General features: G+C 43.6%; 1 protein-coding gene across 1 annotated transcript in view; it reads left to right on the top strand.

Annotated features, from left to right (window-relative positions):
• LOC148325882 (ski-like protein) overlaps nucleotides 1-14,377 on the top strand; it is a 39,803-nt gene extending 25,426 nt beyond the window's left edge. Inside the window, exons 3-8 of the mRNA XM_088311670.1 lie at nucleotides 6,382-6,486; nucleotides 7,020-7,105; nucleotides 8,294-8,436; nucleotides 10,810-11,138; nucleotides 12,523-12,753; nucleotides 13,715-14,377. Of these exons, the coding sequence (XP_088167796.1) occupies nucleotides 6,382-6,486; nucleotides 7,020-7,105; nucleotides 8,294-8,436; nucleotides 10,810-11,138; nucleotides 12,523-12,753; nucleotides 13,715-13,975 (1,155 nt within the window). The 3' untranslated portion in view covers nucleotides 13,976-14,377. The remainder of the gene's footprint in view (nucleotides 1-6,381; nucleotides 6,487-7,019; nucleotides 7,106-8,293; nucleotides 8,437-10,809; nucleotides 11,139-12,522; nucleotides 12,754-13,714) is intronic.
• Nucleotides 14,378-17,344: the final 2,967 nt, after the last annotated feature.

Here is a 17,344-nt window from a genome sequence, read left to right as displayed (position 1 = left end):
AGCTAAGACAGGAAGTGTGTATTTCGACAGCTTGGCGTCTGACACGGCCGGACGGACTGCGCCAGGATGTGGTGGAAGCAGACAGGGCGTGACCACGTCTCTGCGGGCGACTCTTCCAGCAAAAGCGCACCCAAATAAAGTTGACTTCCTCTTTCTGACAAAAAAAAGAAAAAAGAAACGTCTGCTGCATTGACCTCCTCCTGAATGCCAAGCACATGAATGGGCCCTAAAGGCCAGGAGGGAGAGACGCTGTGGGTGACAGTGTTCTGAGTTCCACATGACATGCACCCATGAGTCAACTTTTTAAAAATTCTGCCCCAAACCAGTTTCACTGAGCAACATAAAATTTGTTAGGGTAGTTCCATCATGAGTAGACCTACCAAAAATATTTAGGACACATGCTTGAAATGCCACAGGAAATACGGTAGGTCATTTTGGTAGTATGAGTGAAAATTAGCAAGTAGCAAGTTTTATGAAAATTCAGCCTCTGAAGCCAGTTCCACAACACAGCATTTTGCGGCCACGTCTGCCATGAATCGATTCACAAAAAAAGTCGAAAGAATGCATCCCTGGAAAAGGAAGTATGTGAATAACACAGGAATAACCATTTCATATCTAAAGCTTCAGGCTCAGTTATCACACTGTGTTACTTCTTGTTGTTAATAAAAACAATGGAACACTCTAAAAGGCAGCGGGTATAGAAATAGTCAAATAACATAAAATCATTCATCACCTAACCTTGGCAGTTTCTTGGGGCGCTTCTTGCCCGATCGATTGTGAAGCGATGCTAGACGCACCTAACCCCAGGAGGGACCGAGGACCGTGAGATGTGTTCAAATGGTCGATGCTTAATTTGTCCTCCGGTTTGCATCAGTTCTCGTTTACCTTTTTTTTTTTTCTTTTAATTGGGCGATTAATGTACGCACAAAATTCAATTTTAAGCATATATGATAAAATATCGAGGCATTCTCACTACCGTGATATTGTAAATATTGTGTCATCCCTACATGGTCTGCAATTTTCGTATGTGGCCATTTTCCAGGAAACTTTCATGGTTGAACAACCAGAGATGTATAGTACGTGTGTTTAGATGTGCGTGTGCGTGCATGTGTGTGTGTGATGCATTTGAGATGAAAGTTCAAACTGAAGGCCTGTGCTCTCTTTTTATTGTAACTGAGATAAGACATTTATGAGCGCGGCCAGCAGGTTACTGTTTAATTTTCCCCCACACACTTACAACAAAACACGTGCTACCTGATCCACACGCACACATCAATCTCGGCCATATCTAAACGGCAACTTAATCATTGTTTAAGTTCCAGCATTACAATGTGTAGTTGTGACAATCGCACAAATGAGTGGTGGATTCTGAGCATTATTCATTTATAATTGACCAACTTAGCGCTGTCCTCTGCACTCACACGCGCACGTTTTCCTTTCCTCTTGACTGCTCTTTGTATGTCTGTTATGTATACAGAGTGTGTATATACTGTATACATACATTATACATTCAGCAGGAAGACTGCATGGGTATTTATAACTGCGTGTGTATGGATCCACATGAGGGAGTAGGAGCTTGACCTCGGTACTTGGTTGCTTGTCTGTGTGGCAGTGTGTCAGTCTGGATGTGTTTGCGCCATGTGAAAATGGCACCGTTTGCCTGCATCGCACGCAGCCGCTCGCTGCACTCGCAAATGGAATGACAAACAGGAAGTCATTAAACCATTTGACTGGCCGAGTCGTGTCACGCGGGATGAGTTACAATTGTGCACGGCCTGATGTTATCCGTTTATGTTGAACTTGAGCAACGTTTGCCTGCCTCAAACACACCTGGTTTTCTCTCACAAATAAGATAATCAACAGGAAGTCATTCAACTGTTTGACTGCCTCTGCCGTGTCATGCTGGAGGTCCCGTATTGTGCAATGTTATCTGTTTTCCCTGAACTTGGAACGTCACTCGCCAGAATCTGTGCTTATCTATGGTGATTGTTGTTAGAGTTGTAGCTGTTGTAGTATTTAACAGCCTACATGCTACACAAACATCTTTCTGCTCCAATAAAGTTGTCTGCTGCGGAAGCGTCACGTGTACGAATGGTCTGGGGAATATACCGAGGCTGCGGAAATGGGTCACCGTGAACATTCACATGGCCGAGTCTGTCTAGGGCAGTATGTTTCATCAAGCTGCTGCATAGTCTGAGTGCATATGCCGGTGTGTGCGTGTGTGTATGTGTGTGTGTGTGTGTGCGGGTGTGTCTGTGTGTGTGTGTGTGGCTGCACAGCAGGCAGGCAGACTGCTGGTGATTAGGACCAACAGGGCAGAGTTCAGCCGAGCGAGTGTGTGGAATGCTAATCCACATTGTCACAAGGCGAGGTTAGGCCTCACAAAGGCCTGGAGACGTATATATATGTGTGTGTGTGTGTGTGTGTGCTAGTGGATATACGTGTGTGTGAGCAGTCCACATAAGAGAGGTGCGACTTTATGGCAGATTAGCACAACATGGTGTTTGTTAATAAAAACATGGCAGGGGGGAAGGGGTTGAGAGAGCGATGGGCTGGAGTGAGACAGTTGTTTTGAGCTTTGCCAACACTCATTAAAGCAGCACAGACCTACGGGAATAATGAGCAGAGCAGTGTTTGTGTGCGCGTGCGTGTGAGTTTGTCTGAGGGAGAGTGGGTGGTGGGCGCTTAGCCGTCAACTGTCGGGTAAACTGGAATCACATGAGCTACCATTAGCCAAGCGCGCTCATGAATATCTCTCCTGCATATAAAGATACAGTATACAAGTATGTATAGTCTACTGCATGTTAACCATCACACTGACAAACACATTGCCAAACATTTGAATAATGTCTTCATCCATATACACATGAGCAGAACAGAATATTTATGTTGCGATCCATGCAATTTTATGCAATTTTTTGTTCTGTAGGTTTCACTATGTTGTCCTTCTTCGGTTACTAGTACATGGCTAGTTTCCTTTCCATGGCAATATAAAGTTTAAAGGAATCCCTCATTTATTGTGGCAGGTACAAGTCACACCACTCCCTTAATGGACGAAACTCACAAAGAGGAGCCCTAAAGCCTGGCCCGTGTGGTCTGCGTAAAAACCGGCGCAACTTCATTTTGGTGCTGGGGCAAGTCTCCTCTAGCATGTTTTGGACTACAGTGCACTTCACTGGGCGTTCCGGTGAACGGAGTTGCCGTGTCCCCGACGCACCTGATAATTTGTTAACAGAAAGTTTGCTCAGCTTCGGATCGGCGCATCTCCATTTTCATGCTCGCGCAAGTCTAGTTTGGCGTTGTTGTGAATTTAGGAGACTACTGCGAGTCACTGGGCGTTCCAGGAACTGAGTGCACTTCCTTTTACACGTTTCCATGTGCATCTGAATATTTATCTACATAAAGTAAACTACATTTTAGATTTTGTGAAAGCAGATGTAAATGGTAGCGCAGGTGGTGTAACGCAAGTTTGGTGTACTTGATCGAGGCGCAGGCAGACAAATTCGGCGCTCTGTAAACATGTGTGGTGAATGGCCCCGGATTTCATTCATAAAAATGACATCAGCGTGGGACAGTCCCTCTGAATCATTGTAGAAATTAATTCAACGAGTTTTAATCATTGTCATCTTAAAAATATTGTAATGGCACTCTCGTCACTGTTGGGGAAAGGTGGCCTTGCCCATGTCACATGTTACCACTTGTCCATCATCCGCAAGGGGTGATCTTGCAATTTACTGCCAACGTCATGCACAGACCCCAGCGATCCGTTTCAGTTTCCGCATTTTAAACGGGTGTGCGCTCCGACCGCTCGGATTTTGATGCGAAGGAGATATGCTGACAAAATTGGTGGATGAACCTTCATTGCTATAAACTATACAACGCGTGGTAAAATCCACATTGCACAACATTTTATCGGTCAAACTTCAAAACAAAAATGAAAATATTTCAAAAACCTGATGTGCTAGAAAAAAATGTTAAGCAGTTTTTTCAGAATCAGCGTCAAAACACATTTGGGGACACTTAAAGCAATCTCTGATAAAAAAAAATTAATAAAAATATTAGTAATTAGTCATGCATCTGATCATCAATTTGCACTCGCTGTCTTCCGTACAAACATCAAACGCCAATCTCGACTGCCAGTAAGTATTTAAAAACACAGACGAAAATGTTTTGAATCCGTTTTTGTGTGGTAAAACTACGAGCCAGCTTTAACCTTCGAACAGTCCTTAGAAGACGGGCCCCCGTGTCCTTCGCTTGCATGTCATGTGATGTGTAATCATAAAGACCGCATGCACACAAACACACACACACTGGGGTGCACTTTAATGAGCTGTCTCATCAGCACAACGTGCGTTGTCATGAGGGTCAAGCAGAGAAACGACTGCCGGGCGACCTGTCATTAACATCCGTACTTCTTCTCTTGTTTTTGTCACCTCCCGCTGCACACACACACGCGCACACCCCCTCACACACTCAACACACTCCGATCTGCTGCTACACGGCACCACTGCAGTGGCTTTACCGTCACTTTCCGTCAGTCTCTGGACCAGAGTCGCTCCCGCCCACCCCCTCCCATCCTCTATGTTGCTGCAGTAGGGCAGAAAAAAAGAATCCAGCCAATCAGGAGCCAATATAAACAGACGAGCCCCCTCGCGCCGCACGTACACAGAGTGTAGGAACACACTTACTTTCACACACACACACACACACACACACACCCCTGGCTGTGCATATGTCTCCAGGCTGTTACATGTGCAAATATACTCATTCATGTGCGTCTTTGTAAATACACCACTATCCCTGACGACGCACACATTACGAATACATGATTGTTTTCCTTTGTCGGCGGTGCTGACAGAATTGTCTTTGTTTTGTTTTTTTACTTTTCTTTTTATTTAACACCTGGCACCAATGAACACAGACTTCTAGGGACATAACAGCGCAAAGCGAGCGGCCCCAACTGAAAACGACCATCGGAGGAGGGAAAAATGACAGTTTGCGACTCACACCTGCGCATAGAGCATTTGAGTGCTGCACTACAATGGGAAACTTTGACCCTGTATCTGGTTTTGAGGCTCCAATTGTAATTTCTTGTTCTGTATTGCTTTTATATAACCAAAGTAAAAAGTAATATTGGGACAATTGAGAATGAGTAATCCCTGTATTGTTACCATTATCTGCAAAACAAAGACAGATTATCCCTTTACTGGCGTGTCAGGTAACTGCTACCTGCTTGTCAAACTCATTTTGTGGCATTGTTGTGAACTATTAACGACAATGGTTCTGAGATGAAAGATTGCCTCTTTTATCATTATTATGTGTGTTTGTGTGTACAGTATATCCTCTCATCGAGACTTGCGATATACAGAAAGAAAACTTCTTTACGTTAGCTGCCTATTATCATGACTGATGTACGGACTTGACGGCAAGACTCAGCAGCATTTGACAGCTTCTGAATAGCTGTGAAACACTCTGGTGACTAATGCGCATTTTCTGACATCAGGTCCACTGTCGTGACTGATGTGCGTCTTTAACGACATGTTTTTGAGCATGCGCTCGTGACCTAATTAACTTGACCAAGTCAATTGTAATGTAAATAGCGTGTAGGTGTTCTGATCGGTATTTCTACGTATTCTACGTTGCCTTGTCTGTCAGGCCTATTTTTAGAGTAATTTTACTTCCTTTGAGTTGTATTAAAGGGCGGAGATTTGAGCATCAGCTCCATCAGGCCTCTTGCTGAGCTTGTCCTGGATTTGTTGAAAACACACCTGCGCAGAGGCGACACCGCTAGTATTTAAAAAGCACACAGCTCACCGGCTAAGAAGCTGACATAATGAATCATAAAGCGCCAGCACACACATCCGCATCTATAGTGTCTAATATAGAGCGCATCCTCACATTGAGAGGGACTCCCAGCTGCGTTGTGGCCTGCCTAGCAATGAATCACACGCACACCAGCGCGTAATGGCAGCCCGCTCGGCTTTGCTCCTCTTTTATTCATGGAGCTTCCTCTGCGGCCTCGTTCACTCCCGTACACCTTGCTCGTTTTTTTTCAACGACATTCATCTCCATTTTCCTTCTCTTGGATGTCATTAGTTCCTCTGTCCTCCATTTTCAAATGTGTTTGTCTCTATCTTGTCTTTCTACTTTTCAATGGGGACCAACGTCTGACCTAATAAACAGCTTTTGAATAGATGCCCATCGGAGTAACTGAGGAGCAACAAGACTCACGTCTATAAATTAACAGCTTTTCATTAGAAAACTCTTTTTCCCCAAGAATTATTGGTCCTAATCAATATGAAAGCTGACTTTACGCTTCTATTTGTACACTTCTGTATTGTTTAACCTTGACATGCCCCCTCGTTTTCTTCTCCCTTGCAGAAGGCAGCTGCAGCAGATGAAGACCAGGAGAACCAAGTCCGCAAATCCTCTGCAGACCTTTGCCCCCCCAGCGGCAAGCTGGCTGAAGCCGAGCCCACGAGGAAGGTCAGTCGCTAGGCCACCCCCGCCTTTAACACCCCCCGTCCCCCTTTCCTCCCAGTTTGCAATCTCTCATTCATCACCTCCCGATGCTCGCGCCGCCCTCCTGTACATGCGGGTCAGCTCTTTGGGTCAACTACCACGCACACACGCACATGCATCCGCACATCCACAAGATGGTCATTTTCTGATGCCGTGTGTCTCCTCTGTGCAACTTGTCAGGAAGCATATACACACACAATAAGACAACTGCAGGGACACTCCTCTAAGCTCTTTATCATCATTATCTCTTTTTCACACTCATACACGCACACCCCCTCGCACGTACACACACACACACACTTTGTCAGTGTTCTGCAGGTGATCCCTCATTCATGTCTCCTGGCAGCATATATTAGCTCTATTAGATTACAATCTTGACAGTGCAGCCCATTTCCTGCTTCATGTCTCCACATAGGGCTTACATGCATCCAATCATGTTTTCTAATCATTCTTCTATTCAAAAGTTTATCCTTTTTTTTTGTTTGTTTTTACTACAGGGTAAGATGTCGCCGGCAATGGTGTACAATCAGCTTTTCCCGGACATCAAGGAGGAGCCGGGTCACCCCAACCTGGTCCACCCCAGGTACTACAGCCTAGAAATGCACTGCTACCTTTGGACCCCCTTTTAAAAAAAATACAAAAAAAACATTTTGATTCTGTTTGTGTTCCGTATGACTGGCACCGACATAGAATAGTTTACTCTTGTACTTTATCCTCTGTAGTTACTGATGCACAACTTTGGCACGGAGATTCACATAAATAGACGAGAACAGTTTTTGAAGTGCTTTCTACTGTAGTGACTGATTATATTACATTGATTCCTATGGTCTCTTACACAAATCTCTCAAAATAGCTGCATCAGAGCCATTATTTTTTACCCAGAACCCACCAAAAGAAAAAGTAAACTCAGCGACTGATGTGATTCCAATTGGCTTCATCCCCTTCTCACCATCTTGCACCTTAATACCACCCAGATTAAAAAAGTGGAAACAGCCGACCTCACCCTCATCTCGCCCAGGCCCGCATGTGACCGAGCGGCACCCCGTCGATGTTTTGATGTGGGCGGGATTAGTGCTTATACCTCTCACCCCCCCAGAACTGCATGACCATCACATACACATTCTTAAACCAAAACACACACGCACACACCTTAAACCAGCCTGCACCAGTTTGCAGCCAGCACGTCTGCGGCAGTGAGCCATAATGAACGTCTCGCAAAATACATCCGCCACCACTTAGCGCTACGTTCGATGTCCATTAGCGGCGCACTTGTCAACTATGAGCTGGGTGTGCATTATTCAATCAAGCCTGGGTTGCCACAGTTGTACTTTACTGCTTAACCTAGTTTGCCGTGGCAGTTGCAACTCTGTCTGGATAGGGACTCGTGACGATGATGAGGATTAGGGGCAGGGTTTCCATGAGCAAAGAAGCAGATAGTGCCACCTGGACGTTTGTGATAAGACCAAGGTCTGTTTAGGCGGTGCCGGTGTAAACACCAGATAAGACTTACCCCAGTAGTCAGTGCCAGTGCGCTTTTTATGGCCCGCGCAGTGTGAATTACGGCACATGTATATGTTGCATATCATCCCTGCAAAGTCCATAACTCATAAGGTTTTATGAGACCATGAAAGGTGACATTGCTTGCTCGCGATGATGAGTAGGGTAACAAAAAGCCGGAGTCAGTCAATTATGAACAAACGGAATTAATTAAAGATGCCTCAGAGTGTATATCAGTGTTTAATCTCTCGGGTTTTTTTTCTGTCAACTCTAGCTACTACCTCTACACGTACGATAAGATGGTGGCTCCCAACGTGTCCCTGCGGAGGGAGGATGTGATGAGCCCCGAGATGCTCGGTGCGCTGCTCAAGCACCATTATGGCCGAGGAGCGCCTCACCATGACGAGCCTCCCATGGGTCAGTATCAATTTGTGAAAAATTGATTTTGTTTTGTTAAAACATGGACAAAAAAATATGGCTTGCTCACGGGCATCTCAGCAGAGTAGCATTTCTCCAACAACGACCTGTATTTGCCTTTTTTTACATTTTGCTCCGCAGCGAGACTCAAGCTGCGTCTGGCTCTCAAGCCCAAAGTCCAAAAAGATGAGATACTGCTGACCCAAAATGAAAAATGATACAGTAAAATAACACCCAGTAGTTAAGCTGTTTTATTTATTCAATTTTTTTTTTTTTAAGAAAAGTGCAACCTCAAAAGATTGTCTTTTATTAATGAACAGAAGTACAACAGAAGCTCTTTGAACTGTGTGAATATTTTAATCACATAAAACCAGTTAGTTTAACATACAAAATCAATAGTTTTGAATTATCTTTCTGGAGCTAGTCAGTAAATTCCATAATAATTTTAAAAATGTATACCATAAAATAAAAAAACGCTTCAATGTTTTCTTTTCAGGAAGCCGAAATCTCTCCCCTATTTTTTTTTGTTTAGCAACAGAGCACTAATAGGCTCAGTAGTTAAACCTTCAATATCTGATATTGACGATGGCACTTAGCATTCTTTTTCCTGCTGGGAAAAGGGAGGTGTCTTTTTGAGGGCGACATTTATTTCACTTATCAAGTTGACGGAGGGATGGATGCAGCTTGCAATCATGTATGTCAGTCATAAGTCTGCTTGCTCGTGGTCAACTGGTAGGGTGCTGCATGTTTGTAAATAAATACACACTTAGAGAGGAGCCAGCGCAAGCTATTAACATTCTTACGACGTGACCGGGAGAGACAAGCATGCTTATGGAAGAGACACGTCTGCGCTGTAAACAGTGAACGACACACACACGCCTGCAGCCATGCACATAATCATGTGCTGACCTTCACTTAAAGACGCGGTGTATTCGAGTGGGGATATTGGGGCTGGGGGGTGGTTGGGTACCTCACTATTGATGAGCAAAGGGGTAACAGTGACCTCCTTTTCTTTTGCTGCATGTGTATTTTATGTATAAATGCGTGAGTGTTTGATAATAGTAATCACAGGAACGTCTCAGCCATTCCAGCCTGTCTCTCCATTTCTCCTTCCATCTTTTTCTCTTTTCCGTGTCTCCGCCTCCCACGAAGTCTGCTGTCACTTTCTTCACTCCTCCTCCTGTCCTGCGAATGCTAAAATGGCCCATTCAAAACAAAATTCGAGCCTTTCTGATCATTTCATGCATGGGTTCTTGAGGCTCTTTGCTGGTCTACTCATGATGGCATCTCCTACTGAATTTCATGTTGCTAAAGTTAAAATGGTGAATTTTCAAACATTCTGAGTCATGCAGCCGTATGTACATTTTCTTTTTGCAAAAATTTACTCTTTAAATCTAAATGCTAGACTTTTTGTGTTTTCAGACGTGGGTTTTTGAGACTTTTTTTATGGGTCTTTAAAATGTCCTCTTCGGACTTCCCTTGTCTTTTTGGGTTCTTAGGACTTTTTTGTGCATCTACTCAGACACTAAATTTCATAAGCTAAGTGAAACTGGTGTCGTGGTTGAATTTTCCAACGATTAAAGGAGGATGCTGCAAGTATGAATGTCATGGTAATAATAATAGACACGCTAACTGAATTTCATTTTGGTATGGGAAACTGGCTTTGGGGGCTGATTAAATATCAAAAGTCTGCTGTCACTTTCTTCCTCCTCCTCCTCCTTTTCTTCTGTTTGCTCTGTGTATGTTACATTCTTTTGCTATCCTACTTCCTTTTGATCCATCAGAATGACTCATTGCTATTTGTGTATTGCTTATATTGTATGCGCTATTTATTTATGTCACACACACACACACACTGTATGAGTAAAAGGCATGGTAAACAACATTCAGCTTTTAATGCCTCTCTAGTCACATTTTAAAACAGGCAAGCACTTTGCCCATCGAGTATGGCGGCCCAATCCATTCGTTAATTCGCCCCACAAAGCATGTACATTACTAAGAGCCTGGGAGTATTTGTTGCATTAATTCATCCTAAATGTTATTAGCTAAAATGCATTAATTCATTTTTTAAAATGCACTCCAAATGGCAAAATAGCCTAACAAGATTAAAAAGATAAAATTACATATGCATGTAACTTTTTTTTTTTTAGTCCATCTTCTGTCTGCTTTAAAAAAAAAAAACAATAAAATGTGGACCACCCCTGTTTTTAAAATGATGGAACAAATTGGCAGACACTGCATTAGGCCTCTCCTTATTTCACTTTTTGCTGCAAAGATGAGCTTTTTTTTTTGCATACACGACAGTGGACGCGTGCTACCTCCTTTTTTATCTCCTTCTCCAACTTTCTTCCTTATCCCGCTTCTCTTCCTCAGATCTCCACGCGTCGCCTCCACTGGCTGAGGAGGCCAAATCCCGACACGCTGCCGAGCGGGAATGCCAAGCCCAGGCAGTTTCCATGGAGACGAGCAGTCTGAGCAGCAAGATACCCGCTCGTACCCCTCCTCACCCCCCTCCTCTTCATCCTGCATTGCCAGCGCCCGTGACGGAGGCGGCGGACGAGGACGCCGGATGCGCTGTGAACATGACGTTGGCCGGGCTCGAGGACGACAAGGACAGGATCGTGGTGGAGATCATGCAGATGTACGGCAGGCAGCAGGAGAAGCTTAACTCCACCCTGCATAAGCAGCTACAGCTGGAGATGGTGAGAAATGAAGCCTACTCCAACAAATACGCTAGCAGGGTTTCTCAGTTAAAATCATAATCAGTTTGATTGGCCAAGTATGTTTAAAACACTCAATGAATTGGTTGTTGGGAGCCAATGCAGTACTGCAGCAAACACGCCACTATAACAAAAAATATATGTTTAAGACATAAACGCAATTACAGAGAGTCTTTCAGAAATGTTAAACATAGCCATCGTAAAAAAATGACAGTTGGCTGCTCACCCCCGCCTATTGGGCTATGTCATTGTTGAGTCCCTGGCTCCCGAGACGATATTTTGTCCTGTGTCACTGCAGAAAGATCAGGTGGGCGAGAATTGAGATGAAAAAATTGGGATATATTGAAAGGGGGACTCGCTCCCATTCACTTGAATGGAACAGAGGTGGTATGCACGCTGCTTGCGTGCATTTTTATCACAAGCTCTGCTCCTTCATCTTCAGGTAGATATGAAGATGTAAATATCGTTAAGTATTCTTTTATAACACAGTATTTTTACAGTATATACTGTGTTTTTATGTCTTGGCATCGACTGGCTGTATTTTGCTATTAAATGGATTATTCCTCTGGGTGAAAGATTCTATGAATTTTGATTAGTCATAATTTTCAATTTTGCCGCATTGCAATACTGTGATTCATATTTTGAATCACCGCAAAATGAGTGGGATTTGGCCACTCATGGAATGTTGTGGCAGAACCCTGCACACTATGCAAGTGTCCAGTGGAGTTGCGGCACAGCGGGCAGTGTGCCGCGACCCTAAGGTGTCCAGTAGTGTGCTAATACTTATACAACAACTATTGTGCAAACGATGCAAAAGTGGTCCATTTCAAGAAAACGAAAGATTTTCTCATCAGATCAAGATAACAATAGCGAGTTCAATTAATTGATTTCAACACAGATTCAGAGGGTTTGATGCACACTGTTGCCAAAAAAAATAGGCTGACATCCACAGACAAATCCATAATCTGTCTGCCTGCACGTCAAATCCACCCAAATCACATTATACCACTTCCACCACAAATTGGAACTTCTTTTCGCTGGTGTAAAGATGAGTCTGCCTTCAGTCACCAAATTGGCAAAGTGCAGCAGGGTTGGCCAGTGGGAATTTTGGGGAAATCTGAATTTTCCTGAAGGGCCCGTGTATTTCCGGGTCTGCAGTCATCCGCCCCCCCCTCCCCTGTCAACGATTCCGTTTTGGCGCACGACGGCCATAATTCGTGCCCACCAAATGTCATGTGAAACTGGCATTGGAGCCTGAATTTTCAAAAAATTTTGTGGCGCTTTACTCATGACTTTTGGGGACTTTCTTTGTTTATCTTCCCATGATAGACTTGGTTAACAAATGTTCCCATCCATTTGTCCGCAGGAGCTGGAGGCATTGCGCGGCGGCGAGGCAGCGAGGCTACGCGAGCTGAGTGCCGAGCAGCGGGAGCTGCGCACCGAGCTGGAGGCGGTGCACAGCGAGCAGGCACGCCAGCTCGGCCAGGCCCGCCAGGAGCAGCTAGAGCTTGAGACGCGCCTTGAACAGCTTCGGCAGCAGGCGTGTGCTTGCGAACCTGCCGCCCAGCGTCAGCAGGAGGCACATTACACTGCACAGGTAGATAGATACTTAATTCATTCAGTGAGTGAAATAAGATACTATTCGAGGGTGTTACGTTACGCCAAAACGCCTGGTTCGGTACATAGCTTGATTTTAAGTTCATGGTTCGCTTCAATAAGAGACTGATTGCGTGCCTCCATTGGTGTTGCTGTTTTGGTTAGCAAAGAACTTGGCAAATGCGCTCAACGGATGTCTTTAATGTACACGCGTGACCAAGATAGTCAATGAACCATATAAAAAGACTAAAAGAAAACGTTAACATAAAACTTTTTGTACATTATGTAAAATATTTGGTTATTATTAAGTCTTAAAATATGGTGGCGGTCAGATGTTGTGAGGTCTGCTGTTGCCCTCCTGTGGTGGAGGTCTGAATCACACTCAAATTTTACTCGCAATATTTGGTGAAGTTGAAAACCTCGTGCTTGGTTCTCAAGGCACCACTGCGCACAACTTTTTCGAGTAATACCTCACTTCATTCTTGTAGGATTACTTGCCTTTTTCTTGAAGAATACACTACTTTTCATCCCCCAAAAAATCTGACTTCATTCTAAAGATTTTTTTTGAAATCTTGAAATGAGTCTGACACTATGCTATTTCTAATTCTTGGTTATTATTTGAGGGTACGCATTTAAACAAATTGTTTGTCATTTCAAATTGGTTGTTGTTGTGGTCATGTGGTTGTCGTGCATGACAGTGAGGTACATGCCGTCCATTTTGAACACCAACATAAATTATATGGTCTGCTACCATATTTGTGTCTTTTTTGCTGCTTTAATTTTGACTCCAGGCCACACAGCCTGCATAGTCATAGTCAGACTTCACCGTTTCCTGCTTTGCTTGTTTTTGAACTTTTTGTCTCCACATGCCAGCTACCTTTGGTTCCCTGCCAGCCAAGAGGGAAGAACATTGTGCGCTTGTTGTGTGTTGCTAAGGTGTTCTCCTTGTGGTCTCTTTCCAGTTGTCCGATCTTCGCCAGAGGCTGGAACGCGCCGAGGCCGACCGGCAGGAGCTGCAGGAGGAGCTGAGGCGCGAACGGGAGGCGCGCGAGAACCTGGAGCGCACCATCGGCCAGCTCAAGCAGCAGATGGCCCAGTCGGGTGCCGCCGTCCCCGCCGGGGGCAGCCCCTCGCCTCCCCTCACCCCGTCCACTGGGCCCCCCAACGTCCATTCTCCCTCCTCCTCCTCCTCTTCCTCCTCCTTCTCGGAGGCCCCAAAGTAACCGGCGGCCCTCTTCTGCTTTCGTTGAAGGACATTTGTAATTTAACATCAAAGAAGAGTTTTGTCTTTTTATTATTATTATTATTATTACCGGTAGTCCTTCTGCTCTCAGCAAAAATATTTAAAGAAAGACTTTTTTGTTTGTTTGGCATGTGATTTCAATTTCTAGCCACCACCATTCACGCTGCTTGTTTTGCATTCCCTTGGCACACCTCATGGGCAGGTGACCGCTCATCTCCTCTGAGAGCAAAGTCAAAATATGTCATGCAACACGGAGGACAACTACTTTATCCACCTCGCTTTGCGAAGCCGTCCTCCCTCCGCAACACTGTGGCATCCTTCCACCCCCACCGAAAAGAAACACTGTGCTACTTTTTCCAGTGTACTTGACTCACCCAACCACCACCCTTCCCCCATGACCCCCTCTGGGAAAGGAATGATTTTTTTGTTTGTTTTCTGCGAGGAAAATGATGGCAGCTTTTGATAATAACACAAGCGTGCAGCCCCGCCCCTTAATTTGACTTGTAGGACAGCAGGTGACTAGTTACTTTCTCGTTATGCTGCCCAGCTATACAAAGGGCGGCATGCAAGGAAGGTGAAGAGGGGCAGCACCCCATGGAGGGTTGATGTTGACGAGCGCCCATGCAGCACCCGAGCAGCTTACGGGGCAGACGCCGCCACTTTTTGTCACGTTACCAGACAAAAAGTGCTTTATATTGCCTCTAAAGATACCCACCCCCATACGTGTGTGCGCGTGTGTGTGCGTGTGCGCGAGTAATGGCTGAAAGGAGGTAAGAGAAGGTGGGGCTCTTTTGAACTTTTTTATGCATCGGCAACAAATGCAAATTGATAAGACATTCCACTGTGCTCCATCGCAAAGGCAAATTATGAGGACAGTCACAAGTCAAGTCATCGTGCGGAGGAGGACCTTTAAAGAAATTATTTAACATAATATTAAACTAAAGATTTCTATTCACTTTGTACATACACTAGTCATTAATATATGAACTCTTCTTCTGTGGAAAATCTTTTAAAGGTTATTTGAACGGGACCGGGAAAATAAGGCTTATGCTTGGCATCTTTGCGAAAATATGCAAACTTGTCAAGTAGATGTGGAGGAAAATGATATTTAACGTCACACTATGCTCTGATCTTTTTCGAGCTGGGGAAATAAAAAACCTCTCCTGACACTTTTTCTATGAAATCCACCAAAGGCCATATTAGATTTCAGAAAAAAAAACATTTATGTGGACATTTGTGGCCTTTTTCATACCTATCCCGCTGAGGTTTTTAGAATTCTTGCCGGGCCAGCTTAAAGGTGATGCTGGATTTAACGTGTAAATTCATCAATAATAGTGTGCTACTAAATGATACAAAAATGTTTTTTTCTTCTTTTTTTTTTGTTTTTTTTTGGTGCATGTTTTGCTGCCCATTCATGTTTGTGTCACATGACCACACACATGAAAATAAAATGTCTCCCATGCGTAGAATAATATTTATGAGCCACTGAGGCTCATGTGCATGAACCTGTGCAAATTTTGAAAAATCATGATGGGTTGAGACGAGGGCTTAATATAAGGTCTGTGTGTGTGAGAGTGAGATTGACTGCGCAGCGGCTTATAAATGTGTTTGTACACTCGTGACGCCACTGAATTCACATTCAGTATTAGTAAATTTTTTTTTTGTTAAGCAGAACAAGATAACATTTTCTACACAAGGGGCCTGCTGTTTAAAGTGAAAGGGAAGCCCCCCCTCCCCTTTAACTATAGCTGACAGTTTGCAGTGTTACAACATATGCTTTTGTACAGTCATTGTTTTTTTTTTTGTTTTGTTTCCCTTTTTTTTTTTTTTTTTTTTTTTACACACACCAGTACAAAGTTTGTCCACCACAATGACATATACATATCCGCTGTTAGGGTGTCACATAATGTTGCCGCATATTGTACATAAAGATGATAAATAAAAGACAGGAGATGTGAATTCCCGACAAGAATGACAATCGGCGAGTTTGGGAACCCCTGTCCTTTTCCTCTTTGATGGCATGCTTTTGTTGTCCACCCTAGCATTGGTGAGCAACAAATAGGTACATTGTGTTTTCATTTCTACACTTATTTAAAGAAAATAGATTTTTTAAAAATGACATACAGACATATATATATATATATACATATATATACATATACATACATACATATACACATACACTTGTGTGTTATAAATATACGTGGCTTCCCCCATGCCACAATGCAGAAACATGACGCAGTGTCCGTGTATATGACCATTGCCAATAACCATGTGATGAGACTTGTTCTTTGCATGACTCGAGACACTGATCTCCTACCTCATGTTGTGATATATATATAAATATATATATATAGAAATATATATATATATATATATAAATTATGTTTTTTTTATGCAGAGGACACTCTTAACTGTTCAATCATTTAATATTGACAAGTACATGATCTGATCTGTAAATGCTTCTTAGCTCTATAATACCTCAGTTCTTGTATCTTTGTGGAGTTTTCTGTTTTTGTTTTTGTTTTCCTGTTCTTTGCCCTCATTTTCATTTCACAGCTTGTACATATGACCTTGTGTATAGACAATGAACTTGGATGCAATTCAAGTAAAGTTCTGTAGTGTTAAGCCATCGACTCGTGTCTCCTGCTCATTTCCACACATGCAGATCTTCAGTGAACTCAAGTGAAACATTTCAAAGTCGAAAATCACACATACCAACAATTGGGCCAAGTTTGAGCAGTTTCTCTTACTTCAATCTTGTAAATTAGTGTACCAGTTTTGGGCTACAAATAGGTGGCTTGCACCCTAGCCACCTACCGAGTGCACCTTGGATGTCTCAGCTCCTCGCAGCGGATATAGAATATATGAGCACTGGGATATGGACTGGGCCAGCCCACCAATAATGAAAATCCACATATAACTGACGACCATTTGCAATGTATCAAAGGGGAAAAATATAAATAAAGTTTGATTAACATTTTGCATCATCCTGGCAATGTGAAACCAATAGAGACACAACTACTTCAATCTCGTGTTCAGAACACATTTGAACAAAGTAGCTCATTGTCTTCTGCTAAATTTAAACCTCCCAGAAGTGGTTTGTCTGAGCGAGTGGACACACTACAAATACAACACACTTCCTGCCCATCCAGTGAAGCACAGCCAGGCCAACTAACAACCCTGCAAAAAACATGGGGTCCAAAACTTTTCCTGCCAATAAGCTTGATTGATTGTGAAAAAGTAGCACGTGCCATGGCGACCAAAGACAGAAATAGACACCACATTTGAGAACTGGGGAACTGAAGCATATGGCCCACAGGCCGCAGGTTCTGCTCACCTCTGCTTT

Source organism: Idiotropiscis lumnitzeri, chromosome 12 (genome assembly GCF_059441095.1).
Source record: "Idiotropiscis lumnitzeri isolate Australia: NSW breed Sydney's pygmy pipehorse chromosome 12, RoL_Ilum_1.0, whole genome shotgun sequence".
Classification (NCBI taxonomy): Eukaryota; Metazoa; Chordata; class Actinopteri; order Syngnathiformes; family Syngnathidae; genus Idiotropiscis; species Idiotropiscis lumnitzeri.
The sequence above is the reverse complement of the archived record's forward strand: the minus strand, read 5'-3'. Positions and strand labels throughout refer to the sequence as shown.